Genomic DNA, 14165 nt, shown 5'->3' on the forward strand with positions numbered 1-14165 from the left:
GCCTTTTGGAAACCTACCGTAGTTAACACGGTGAAATAGGGGTAGCTTATGACTCTCTTTTCTCCCTGCTGCGGTATTCCACTCCCACGCCAAGAGTCAATAGTGAAGTTCGCTATCAGTATCTGCCGGCCTCCTTTCTTCCTCTATCGAGGCTGCTATTGGCCATGGTGAGATATGTTGGGGGGCGTGGCCAGCACGCATGCTGTAAGGACATGCTCCCGCGCAGCTCCATTCCTAGATCCTTGCAAATCGAGCTAATATCGCTATAACTGGTCTGCAAACTAAAAAACCGAATAACATCGAAGGGGAACCAATTACCGACACTCGACCCTCTTCCTGGAACCGGGGCAGGGAAGGCTGAAAACGCAAAGCTGGACGCTGAGCCCCTGGGACCCACAAGATGGCAGCTCCCACCACGGAATAAGAACGAAGCTACGGAGGCCTAAATTACCTTGCAGAGCGCGCCAACAAAGGACTCTCTCCCACACCGAAGCCGACGGGGCGGGCCACTCGTTCCCCAGCTGCGGAGAAACCACTTTGACTGAAATGCGATACCAGTGCCGAAGGCACTCCGGGGAGGCGTCACTGCGGGAGGAACGAGGGCCGGAGAGACGCACTCGTGGTGCAGTCGAGCGGAGCTGATGGGAAGATCGTAGAAACACCGGGCGCAGTGTGCCAGCATATAACACAGTAAGTGAGGCGGAAAAGAACCGGGGACCCCCCCCACCACCCAGATTTGGGGCATGGGTGCGGGTGCACGACGGACCCCACCCCACACGGCCAACCAATAAGCGGGGGCAGCCAACTCGACCTACGGACCCTCAGCCCAAAGACACGAAAACCATAACGCAAACCAAGAGCCGCAGGGAAGGCCTGCATAGCTTGCGGAACCGGACCCGGCATAAGAGACTCTGGGACCGATGTCTCCCCCCAAAAATAAACCGAAATTGGTTACGATGGATTCCTTCACGACAGTCAGACCCCAAAGACAATCACAACAAGACCGGGAGACCTCGGAAGAGCCGCCTCAACAAGAAGAGGACCTCAAACACACGCAATTCCTGCAGGCAATAGCGGCCCTCCACACATCAGTCGAAGGGAAGATAGAGGAGGTGAAATCGGACATACAGCTCATGCGTCAGGACGCCCGAAACCTAACTGAAAGTGTCACGGCGATAGAAACTACCCTGCAAGACGACGTGGAGAGTACCCAAGATCTAAAGATAAAAGTCCAAGACTTGGAACAAAAAGTGGCAAGGCTGGAGGGGCGCTCCGAAGATGCCGAGGGTCGAGCCCACCGAAATAACATTCGTATACTGGGGGTTCCAGAGGACTTGGAAGGCCCAGACCCGACAGAATTTATCGAAACATTGCTACAACAGGAAATTGGTCCAGGAAACCTCACCCAGGGGTTCTCCGTTGAAAGAGCCCACAGATCTCTCCAGAAACACCCCCCACCCAGCTCACACCCGTGCCCAATCATTGCCAAAATTTTAAACTTTTGCGACTGGGAAACTATATTGCGGTACTCCAGAGAAGGTGGAGAGATCAAGAGGGAAGACTCGACAATAGTCATGTACCCAGATTATACCCCCACAGTGCAACAAGCAAGGAACTCCTTCATCCCAATTAAAGCACAATTACGAAAGCTCAACCTAAAATACATGTTGCTCTACCCGTCGCGCCTCAAAATTCTGTACAAAGGAAGAGCAATATTTCTGGAGACCCCAGCCGCAGCAAACATGTGGCTCGAACATAATAACCTGGCTGATGGCAAGGAGGAACCACCACGGTCAGACTTGGGCTGACTACGCACCCGCCATGGCCAGAAGAGCAAAGCGATTCCCCCACACAAATACAGACAGCAGACAATTATACTACAATTAAGTCCTACTGTGATGTAAGCTAGATCGGATAGGAGCTCGGAGGACCATGCAAAATAAAAGAAAGGAGACCCACCCCACCAGAATCTGTGCAGGCAATCCGCCTACACACTACCTGATCCGGAAGGCCAGGAGTGGCCTGGAAGTTGAAAGCAACTGCTAGGGGCAGTTTGTGTTGTTTTTTGTTTGTTTTCCCCATTCACACAATGGGAGTTACTCAAGTTAAAAAGTCTCCAACAGGTGTAACAGGTGGTGCCGGGGAGGACGGGCACAGAGGGAAGAAGCCAAAAAGGGGTGAGCGAATGGAAGAGGTTGACGGCTGCTGGACTGAAGCAGCGGAAATCCTATTAACCCACCATGGCAACTAAAATAAAAATAATGACTTGGAACGTGAGGGGCTTGGGAACTTACCTACGCCGGAACAGAATCAAGTCCTACTTGAACAGAAAGGGAGTGCAAATAGCACTATTGCAGGAAACACATTGCACGGCGGACTCTCTGGCCAAATTAGGAGAGCATTGGGGAGGACAAGGAATTGGAACCACCTACTCGAAATATGCCAGAGGAGTATACACCTGGATTCACCCCCAACTCCCAATCCATTTTATTAAGTCAGAGATAGATCCGGAAGGCAGGTTTGCGATACTGTGGGGCCGACTAGAACAGGAAGAGGTATGTATAGTGAACTCCTATCTTCCCAACACTAATATTCCGGCACATCTGAACTCAATGTATCCCAAAATCGCCCCATACAGGCACAGCTCTTTTTTTGGGCAGGGGACTTCAACTGTGTACGAGATCCCAACCTTGATAGGTCCCAGGCCCACCCGAAAGGTCCCTCAGCAGCCACGGTAGCCCTATCCCTATTAATAGGCCGACTAGGTCTTGCTGACACATGGAGGGAGCAGCACGCCAACACCCGAGGATACTCGTACTTCTCCTCCCCACATGACCTTCATACACCTATCACAATTAGATAGTGCACAACACCTAGGGAGAACCATCACAGACCACTCGCCACTTCTAGTAGAATGGAACCACGCTGGCCCTAGACCCCCAATCCCTATGTGGAGAATGCCGATTGACGCCCTGGGTGATCTGGCATTCAGGGAGGAGCTGCACGACTTTATAGACAACTTTATAGAGGTAAATACCGGAAGTGTCGACCCCATGAGCACGATGTGGGATGCCCTAAAAGTAGTGATAAGGGGGGGAAACTATAACAAAAGCGGGAGGTATTAGAAAACAGCTGCAAGGCGAACTAGACCAGTGGGAGCAAGAGATTGAGCAATTTGAGGCCACCCCGGTGAACACTCACCAGAGAGAGGACACCCTCAAAGCACTTAGAGTTAAATGCACATCAGCATGGGACAGACTAGCTAAATTTGACTACACCATCAAGACTAACAGAGCACACACAGAAGCCGACAGGCCGAGTAGAATGCTGGCCTGGCTGTGCAAGAAAGAACACCACAGGCGCACAATCACCAAGATACAGGATGCAGAGGGCAATGAATTCCAAACACAACAAGGCAAAAATGACGCCTTCAAGCATTTTTATGAACACCTATACTCCCATAAGGACCAAGTTCCCCGAGACCAAATCACAGATACATTGGAGGAAATAGGACTCCCCAGACTAACCCCTGAACAGACTGAGGCCCTAGATGCAGACATCACGACCGAAGATATAACAGAGGCGATTAAATCGCTGGCCAACTGCAAGACCCCTGGGACGGATGGGCTACCGCTTAGTTTTATAAAGCGTACGAGACCTCCCTAACACCTTTATTACATGAGGTTTTTCAAGAAGCATATGAGAGAGGGATATTGCCCGACAGCATGAGAGAGACCCTTTTGATCCCGATCATTAAACCTAACAAACCTGTCGACGAATGCGGCTCTTACCGCCCAATAGCCATGCTCAATTATGATGTGAAAATACTGACAACGATATTAGCAAAGAGGTTGGCTAGAATCATAGGGAAGATCGTGCACATGGATCAGTGCGGCTTCATACCAAGCCGGAACACGACCATGAACTTATGCAGATTACAACAGGTTATAAACCAAACTGAGGCTAGCACGGAGGCATGAGCACTGCTATCCCTTGATGCCATTAAGGCGTTCGATTCTATATATTGGGAATGGCTCGTAGTGGTTCTGGAAGGTTTCGGCTTTGGCCCGGGGTTCATTAGGTGGATCAAGATACTTTACACAAAACCCAGGGCTAGGGTAAAAAACGGAAAGTATGTATCTGAGGTCTGGGACATATGCAGGGGCACTAGGCAGGGATGTCCACTATCCCCCATGCTTTATGTGCTAGGACTGGAACTTATTGCCATCTATTTTCGGAAACAATTCTTTGATGCTGGGATATGCCTGGGGGGAGTGGACCACATCATCTCACTTTATGCAGATGACGTGCTTCTATATGTTACGGACCCACACAATAACGTGCCCACAATGCTAGACATCTTAGACAACTTTGCGAAGGTCTCAGGCATACAATTTAGCAGGGCGAAGTCCTGCATCTTCCCTCTAGCTGGCCTCAAGAGCAAGAATATTGTAGAACTTCCTCCTGTGGGGATACAGTGGGAGGTCATCTCGTTTAAATACCTGGGAATACACATAATGCACACCCCCGCACTCATGCACGAACACAACATGAAATCAGCAATCCCCGTTTTAAAAAAATCCATGAGCTTCTGGGCAAAACTTCCCCTCTCTATGATGGGCAGAGCCTCAATAATTAAAATGATTGTCCTCCCTAGATTCCTGTACAGGTTCCAAAATGTACATTACTACATCAATGCTACCTTTTTTCGGCTGCTAGAAGTGATACTCCGTGATTTCCTATGGGGGAAGGAAGACGCAAGATAGCACTCACCACCTTGGTCCTACCACATAGCCAGGGGGGAATTCAACTCCCAAACTTCGAGAAATATTATTTGGCAGCGCAACTCAGTTTTGTGACCAAGTGGCTAGCAGACGACACCACATCTGAGACGCCCCTGCTACAACCCTTCGTCTCCCCGATCCATCTGAAGGAACTTATTTGGGCCCCCAGCCACCTGATGCGAAATGCCCCCTTCTTGGCTGCCCTAGGGCGAAAAGTATGCAGCAGAGGCACTCGCCCACGCAAAGCATCACTACTCCCCAGACATACCAATGATCTCCAACCTATGCAGATCTGACATGGACCTGCAACACCTCAGACGCTGGAAAGAAAAAGGGATATATACATCGGGAGACCTATACGACGATGGCACCTTTAAGGAATTTGAAACACTACAGGAGGAAGCTGGAATCCACACGGGCCAGTTTCTGTGGTATCAAAGGATACGGACTACAGCACGAAACAAGTGGACAACATGGCCGGAGGAACCGGAATCAAACCCTCTGATCACACTATTGTACAGCTTGGGAGAGGGATGGAGACCAGTGTCCTAGATCTATGGCCACTTGAGTGACACCCCCAACCCACGAAGTGCCGATCTGAAAAGAAGATGGGAAACGGACATGGGCCGGGAAATGGCTGATGGAGAATGGGAGAGGGCTCTAGCGTACCCTAAAGCAGTCTCCAGAAACCACAGATTTAGACAAATTCTACTGAACCTGTTGTACCGAACATATTTAACCCCATCCAGGCTGGCGAAATTCAATAAATCACCACACTCTTTCTGCACCTGGTGCAGAGAGAATAATGCAGACTTGATTCACATGTTCTGGTTGTGCACCAGAACACAGTCCCTGTGGGCCACCGTACAGCTGACAAGCGAAAAAGCAGGGTTGACTAGGTACAAGTGAACCCCAGACGAATGCCTTCTGGGAACGTACCCCAGGCCGGCCAAACTTAAACACCTGGCCAAATTAATGGACATCATGTGCATACTGGCATAAAGGACAATTGCAATGTCCTGGAAAAAACATGCAGGACCCCAACAAAAGGTATGGCACAGAGAATCGGAATGTTGGGTACAAGCTGAAACAAAGGCATGGGAAGACAGTGTTGCCAGGTCCACGGACGCCTCGAGCATGACCCTAACGGCCTGGAAAGAACTCACAGGATCCTTGTTTCACCCCTCGGATGACAAGCCCCCATGAACAAGAACAAACCTATGGAAAACGGATTCACAACCAACATCACAGGACCCCGAGAGCAACTAGCCACAACTTCACTGGGTCCTTACAAGCTCAAGTCCCCTCTCCCCCCTCCCTCCGGCTTGCCCAACCCCCCCTGAACCGACAGACTGCCCTGCCACGATGGAAGTAGCACTTGGAGACAGTTAAAGTTGAATTGTTAAATGTTAATGTTTTATTACAAAATGCTTATTATCCTCTATGGACATATTTTATGTCATGCAAATGTAAAAATGATAAATGCCAATAAATACATTTTAAAATAAATGGTGAGATATGTTCTTGCTCTATAATGACATCCTCCTTTCTTCCTCTATCGAGGCTGCTATTGACCACGGTGAGATATGATCTTGCTCTATGAAGCCAGACTCCTTTCTTCCACTATCGAGGCTGCTATTGACCACGGTGAGATATGATCTTGCTCTATGAAGCCAGACTCCTTTCTTCCTCTATCGAGGCTGCTATTGACCACGGTGAGATATGATCTTGCTCTATAAAGCCAGACTCCTTTCTTCCTCTAGCGAGGCTGATATGGACCACGGTGAGATATGTTCTTGCTCTATAATGACAGCCTCCTTTCTTCCTCTATCGAGGCTGCTATTGACCACGGTGAGATATGTTCTTGCTATATAATGACGGCCTCCTTTCTTCCTCTATCGAGGCTGATATGGACCACAGTGAGATATGTTCTTGCTCTATGAAGCCAGACTCCTTTCTTCCTCTAGCGAGGCTGCTATTGACCACGGTGAGATATGATCTTGCTCTATAAAGCCGGCCTCCTTTCTTCCTCTATCGAGGCTGCTATTGACCACAGTGAGATAAGTTCTTGCTCTATAATGACAGCCTCCTTTCTTCCTCTATCGAGGCTGCTATTGACCACCGTGAGATATGGACTATGGACCATAATCGCCTGCCTGGCAAATGCTTGTGTTATCTGCACTCGGGTCAAACTCTACATATGCTGCTGTCCCTTTTGCCCACTCTTCATGTTTAGTTGATTCTGATATCGCTGCATGCTTCACTTCCACCGCAGAAGGATCTGATTTTCCCCCAGTTGTTATTTCTTCATCCCAAAGCCAAAGCTGGCACTAGGTCCTCTCCAGTCACACAGTTCCTGTGAAACCCATTGCTTCTCAGACACACCCAGCGACCTTCAAGCTGATCTGCTTGGCTATTTAATGGCCAAACACCATCACTACATGCTGGCAGCCTTGCTGGCCAGCCTTCTGATTTGAAGCTAGGGCATCTCTTTAGTAAACAAACCAGTTCCCAGTGCTTGGCTTTCCTTAGTCCCTGCCTCAGGGTTTCAGCCTGTTCCACATCGCCTGCTCCTCCGATCGGTGATGTGGACCGGCATTCATCCCCCCCCCCCCCGACTATTACTTGACATCTTTCAGCCACGTGTGTTTAGTCTTCTTTTGAATTGTTGTTTTATATATGCATCTTTACCTGTACCCCTTCCATCTAAGTTACCTCCCCCCACTTTTTGAGGTCTACTGGCCTTAATTTCTGGCTCATAAATTGAAGATTTGATCTTCCACATCTTGCTAGTTGCAAGGCAGCAAGAGAACCGCTTTCTTGACCTTGCTGGAGCTGTGCATTCTCAGCCTCTCTGTTAATTGATCGTAAGGCCCCGTTAGGCCGGAATTGGACAGATCATGTTGGGTTCCCGTCCATCTTCCTGTGCTGAGCAATGGAAATCAATACGACTTGAGCTGCAAAGTTGTGTCTGTACCTTACGTACATGCACTGAAGGGGTGCTTTTCCCCTTAGGAATCTAACTCCTTATTAACAGTAACTGGGGATAACCCCTCGACTTCAATTGCAAGCTTAAGGAAATTCTGAATTCTTTTGCCCCCACCTCCCATAAACCCAAGTGTAAACGTTTTAATCCCTGGTGTTTACATCGAATTAAACATGAATAAAAGAATGATTTCTAAACTTGAAAAGTCTTATTGCAAACTATTCAAGAATACCTAATTTTTAAACAATTATTTGTAAAAGGACTACAGAATGCGACGCTTGACCACTCTGCAGCCACGCCTACTTCCTATTTTAACAAGATCGTGTCCGTTTAAAATAAATATTGAAACACTGTGCGAAACCCGCAGTGACAACAGTTATCAGCTTTCACCAATAACATGTTGTAATATAAATCAGTACCTAGCAAGGGGGTGGGGGGGGGGAGTTGTCAACCTCCGAGCCAATGAGAAGGCTTAAAACGGGGGCATTACCACATAGTAATCCCACTGTCTGAGCCTCCTCATAGCATTAGGCTGCCATCTTCTTCCGCAGGGTACTCAGGAAATTACTGCTCTGCGTCGCTATGTGCCCTCCCCCTTACCCCTCTTTTTTACATATCCCCCCTCCCATCCCCGCCTCACTTAACTTCCGCTGCATGATTCCAGGCTGACAAAGGGAACCGCAGTAGCCCGGTCCGTCCCCGCAGTCTTGCAAATAACGGTCATGGAAAGGGACTATGTAGTCCCTTCTCCAGATCCATGGTGGCCATCTACCTGGCCCGGGGCATTACTTGGCACAGTAATGAAGTAATATCCCCTTGGCTTGGAACTTCTTTCCGAATGTTGAGATACTGTCTCTCCTCAATTCACGGAAACCCTCCTCATACGCTGCGATCTTGCCAGCTAAATTTATCATAATATTCTCAGAGCTTGAATTGTGTTGATGTCTGATGGGACTTAAAGAAACCTTTGGTAGGAGGGTAGTTTTGACCTATATCAAGGTTACCCGTTTTGGGGAAGCTTATTGAGGGTTGGGCGGCTCTACTGTCATGGGCCCATCTTGAAATTGATCGACTTTTGAGGCCGTAACCATTGAATTTAATTCCAGTCATAGTTCTGCTGAGCAACCATGGTGGCTCCATGTAGCAACTAAAATGTTGAGAAAATCAAAAAGTAATGACTGAGCGGTGGAGTTTGTCTATTGCTTAAGCTCTCTGCCGCTTTTGACACCATGGAGATGACGTCTTCCTCTTGACATGGGTAACCTGTATTGTGTTGGGGTGGTGTCTTGGAATTGTTAGGCTTATTCGCGATGGGCGGATCCTAGTCTCTAAGGAAGGGACTCTTCAGATCATTCCCAATGCAGCTAGAGAGTGGGGCACCTTAGGATGCCATCCTCTCTGCGCAATAAATAGCTATTATCTGCCGGGAAGATAGCTCTGGGGCAATGCGCTGGTCTTCGAAGCACGACAACTCTGAGTGTATGGGTGCACATCGCGTTCCAGCGCTTAGAGGCTGGAATCAGTATGAAGCGTCTTGTAAGAACCTCATTACACTTTCTCTTGTAGAACTTCTCAGATGTAGCAATGGACTAGTCCATAATCCTCACTCTGCATCCAGAATTCCAAATGGGCAGTAACGGTGGGATTTACAATAATGTTATCATGGAGCAATATTGCGGCGTGTGACGCTCCCTCAGTGTGCTTCATTGTGTCTGGTGGCCACGTCAAGGACCTATAAACTGATGGCTTTAACTACTACAGGTTGTAGCGGGGCATACTGCTGTAAATGTCCCTCCTGCACGTGGTTCTCTTTGAAGTGATGAGATGCAGTCATTACTCGGTTTCCGATTGTTTCCAAAGTGCTTGTCAATTTCCTCACCTCCTTTTCTTTGTCTGAGTTCTGCGCACCTTGTGATCTGCGCACATTCTTTCGAAATTATCATTTGTAGTAAAAAAAAAGATGTTTAAAAAAAACAGATTGCTGATGTTACAATATCATGCTGATAAAACAAAGGAGCTGGCCTCTTTAGAAAATGGCCTTCAAGAGAGATCCCCGAGAAAGTTGCCCTGCAGTTAAGTGAGGTAACACGTGCACACACAATGCGCCGCCGGCAGTCAAACCTTTGTGCGTGACACACTGAATTATTCATCGTGCACAATATGGCAAAGGTGCTATTGAGAAGAGAAAAAAATGGGGCAATAAAAAACAACGTGGCAATGATGCGATTGCAATGACACACTGTGTTGACCAGCACTTCGTTCCGGCACCAGAGAATTAAAAAAAGTGCAAGCCCCTTTCACGTATGTAAGTGATGCTTTAATATATTAGCGTAACAGGATCACTGTCACCCGAGCTTGGGATGTACACTTAATCTGAGTTACACCAGGGGGCCCCCTGATTAATATTAATATGCCTCTCACTCTACTGCCACCCCGGGACGGCGAGGGAGGGCGCAAGGCGGCTGGAGGTGTTTGGGACTGACCCACGTAGGAGTTTCAAGGTCCTGTTCTCTTTGCTTGTAACACTGCTAAGGGGCACAGGGGGGGCTCTTTCAACAACAGAGATGCATGTGTTAACATAAGCTCAGGGGTGTGCAACCTGCTGTTCCCCAGATGTGTGGGGCGATGGCGCTCTGTAAAGCCTCAACATTGACCCTAGAGGCAGGGCTGATGGGAGTTGCAGTCCTAGAAACTCGCAGGTGGCAGACAGAGGCGTTGCCGGGGGCGGGGTGGCGGGGCTAAGGGGGCTATAGCCCGGGGTCTTTTGGTTGTAGCTCCAGATAGAAGCTCAGGGGCTACAACTAAAAGGCGAGCCCTCAGTCCCGACAGTCCCAAAAGTAACGCAGCCCCAGATCTTTTCCAGACCTAGCAACACCCTCAGAGTCACCTGCTTTTGACCAGTGGCCCCCCGAAAGGAGACCTTGGGCACAATTGTTGAGTTGTGCAGAAAATGTAGGGGAACAGAGGGGCGGAAGCTAATGCTTGAACCAAAGCTTCTTACACACGAGTCATTCAAGGGACTGAACTCCATTCCAGAGCTACAGACGCAGGACGAATGCACGCTCATCTGCCCACTGTCTCCAAGCTCACCCTCAACCGCTCCCTTTGGGGGTGCACAAAGTCTTTAATGGTACAAACACAATTATAAGCACAACGTGGAATGACAGCCAAAGGATGTCCAGGTGAGTAAGAAACAGCCCTACAGCATTTCAATCCATGACCACATTAGTTTCCAGAAAGGGAGGGAGACCCCATTGTGAGGGTTGCGTACTTGATAGTGTGAGATCCTCAAGCATTATTACCCTCCAGGGAGCATTATCTCATGTTGCTTTTCAGTGATACATTGTGTCCACATTTATAAACAAGGACGGCTCTGGGTAATTGCGCTAGCCTGGTAAATAGTATTCCCTTGACAGGACTAAGTGATTAAACTCCAATTATTATTCAACATAATTCAATATGGATCAACACAAATGCCTTAGTGTGCTCAAACAAATCGATTTAATTCAGTGAGTAACAAAAAGTCGAGGATTCCAGCCTACACGTGTTTCAACAAAACTGTATTTGTCAAGGCGACGTTGCACTTGGATAAGGGCCTGGCGGTTGTGATTAGTTAGTCTTATGGAGAGTAGTGGTAATTTCACAAATTGGTCGAGTCACAGAATAGGGAGGCCAGGCGATCAGATAACCTGTGCCCAGCCTCCCACCAGAAACTCGACCTGTTCAACCATGCCGAAAGGCCCTATGCTTTGTCTCGACCAATTTGTGAAATGACCACTACCAGCAATAAGACTTCCTTGTCTCACCTACCAGGCCCTTATCCAAGACCAACTTTGCCTTGACGAAGACAGTTTTGTCGAAACACGTGTAGGCTGGAAGGCTCGACTTTTTTTAACCCACTGAATTGAAACGATATTTGTTTGAGCACACTAAGGCAAGTATGTTGATCCATATTGACTTATGTTGAATAATAATTGGAGTTTAATCACTTAGCCCTGTCAAGGGAATAATATTTACCAGGCTAGCACAATTGCCCAGAGTCGTCCTTGTTTATACTTATGCAATTTTTGAGGTTTGGAGTAGAGCCTCTTTCTCTGGGGGTGCAGCAAGCCTTTACTTATTCTAGGACACTTTGCGCACCAAGAGTCGGCTCTACCCATACTATTTAACTCATTGTGTCCATATGCTTGGTGTTTTCTAATGTAGGCCGCTCATTCGCGATGGAATGTAATCTGTAGCTTTTCCATAGTCCACGTCTTCAGCCATACACTACATAATATATATACCACTTAAACCATGGGAGATGGAGGGCTCCGAGCTTCCATGTACGTCTGAAGGCCCAAACCTAGTACTGCCACTAAATGGTCAGTCGGCCACTGTTAAAAGGTAAGCGAGTACGTATTAGAGTTTGATAACACCTCAATGCACGATCTCATTGGATAACCATAACTTTAGGGTTACCCATTGTGTAACCTGCGCCATTGTCTTCCTCGGTCTGAGAGGCGTCCTCCTCTTGCTTGAGTAGAGAAGAGTGAGGTTGAGGCAGCCTTACTCTCTGCTTCACCATTCGCTCCTGGTGTGAGCCAATGAAAAGCCAGCTCAGGGACAAGAATCCATACTAATGTATGAGATCGGTGGACAGGTCAATTGCAATGTTCTGAAAATCAGATATTTGATGGAACGCAAAGAGTGGATTTTAGCTCTGGAACCTTTGAATGCAAAACAGAATTGACATCTATTAATGGTCGACACATAATGGTGCACAAACAATTGCATTGAAGGGGGAAAAATGCCTGTAGTACACTAAATGTTCAGATTCGAGTGAGGACAGTACATATGGATTAACAAGAGATGGTAAGTAGGATGCTGACACTTACCTCTGTGATGTGTGGATTGGGGTTGAACCCACACATACTGCATACTGTAATTTGACACTGAGTGCATGTGTTGAAGTTGGCCTTTTCAGGGGTGTGGAGCAGAAGTTCAGTGGTTGTGCAAAGAGGGCACATCGTCTTCTGTGGGGCTGGTCCTGCAACTTTAGATTGGGGCATGGGTTCATGAGATGGCTTTCCAGGGCCTGGCCGCTGGTCTGGCAAATGGGTAGGTTTTTGGGCTGGTGGGGGTTGCATGGGCGTCTTTGATGGTGCGGCAGATTCAGCTTGTCTAGCAGGTCCTTGTTGTGCAGCCGGCCCCCTTGAAGGTCCACTTTGCTGGGGAGGCTTTTTTGCAATCGATGGTTGCCGAGTTGATGGAACAGCAGTCTCCACCTGTTGTGCTGTTTTAAGTGGTGCAGCTTGTTGAAGTGATGGTTGTGGGGCTACAGTTTGCTGAGATGTCTGTTGTTTTGCCAGTCCCGGTGGCTGAGCAGCCGGTTTTGCTGATCCTGGTGGTTGAGATGCTTGATTCCCAGAAGGCAAAGTCTTGGGGGATCCTGTTGGGTGAGATGGCTGTTTTGTAGGTGCTGCCTGCTGTGGCGATGGTTTAACAGGTCCATGTTGTTGTAAAGGTTGCTGCGAAGGTCCTGCCATGTGTGTGGCTTGTTTTGTAGTTACGGCCTGCTGTGAAGGTTGCATACTAGGGGCCGGTTGTGGAGTAGCTGCTGCCGGTGGTCCTGTATGTTGAAGTGTTGATGGCTTTGTGGGCCCTGGTAATGGTTTTGTGGTGTCTTGCACCTGTGCTGGCGGCTTTGTAGGATTCTGTTGCATGGTCTGCGTTGGGCCGGACACTCGATTAGCGGAAGCGGCCTGCTGAGCCATTGGCCTTCCACGTTGCTGCTGTTGTGCAGGTGACCCCGCTGTCGGCACAGTCTGTGGTTTTGGGTGTACAGCATGACCTTGGGGCTGGGGCATCAGTTTGGGGGATTTTGTCCCCTCTTGCTGCACCTGCTCCCTTTGGAGAACCTGCTGTTTCTTGTTGGCTTCATCTTGGGCTGCATCCAAGTCTGACTTTGCATCAAAAAGACTGAACTTATTAACGACTGAAGTCATAGCGCTTAAAGGGTTGCCCTCCACCAGGAAGCTGGGCACCATGCTCGGCTTCTGCTCGTCCTTAAAGTCAGTCCTGGACTTGGGGTCTCTCAGGTTCATGGTTGAAAGGCTCCTCCCAGGCAGCTGCTGCTCTGGTTTAAATGTGTCGGTCGTTCTGCTTTTACTTAAGGTGGATGGTCCCGGGTCGGGAGGCTTTCCTGGTATTCTTGAGAATCGATTTGCATCAATCTCCGGGTTCCTGCAAAGAAAGAACATGTGACTTTACTACACAGAATATTCATAGGCTGAATGAAAATAGCACATACATCCTGCACTTTTAATAATCCCACCAGGTGTTTTGGACTACAACTCCCACAATGCTTCAGCAGAGACTAAGCTGGGTAGTCATGGTGATCGTGGAAATCCAAA

General features: G+C 48.4%; 1 protein-coding gene across 7 annotated transcripts in view; it reads right to left on the reverse strand.

Annotated features, from left to right (window-relative positions):
• PCLO (piccolo presynaptic cytomatrix protein) overlaps positions 1–14165 on the reverse strand; it is an 854190-nt gene that overhangs the window by 778873 nt on the left and 61152 nt on the right. For all 7 annotated transcript variants that reach the window (XM_069627816.1, XM_069627812.1, XM_069627813.1 and 4 more), the window contains exon 2: positions 12648–13995. In XM_069627816.1, the coding sequence (XP_069483917.1) occupies positions 12648–13995 (1348 nt within the window). The remainder of the gene's footprint in view (positions 1–12647; positions 13996–14165) is intronic.

This window comes from Ambystoma mexicanum, chromosome 12, assembly GCF_040938575.1.
Source record: "Ambystoma mexicanum isolate Mex_15411 chromosome 12, UKY_AmexF1_1, whole genome shotgun sequence".
NCBI classification, from domain to species: domain Eukaryota; kingdom Metazoa; phylum Chordata; class Amphibia; order Caudata; family Ambystomatidae; genus Ambystoma; species Ambystoma mexicanum.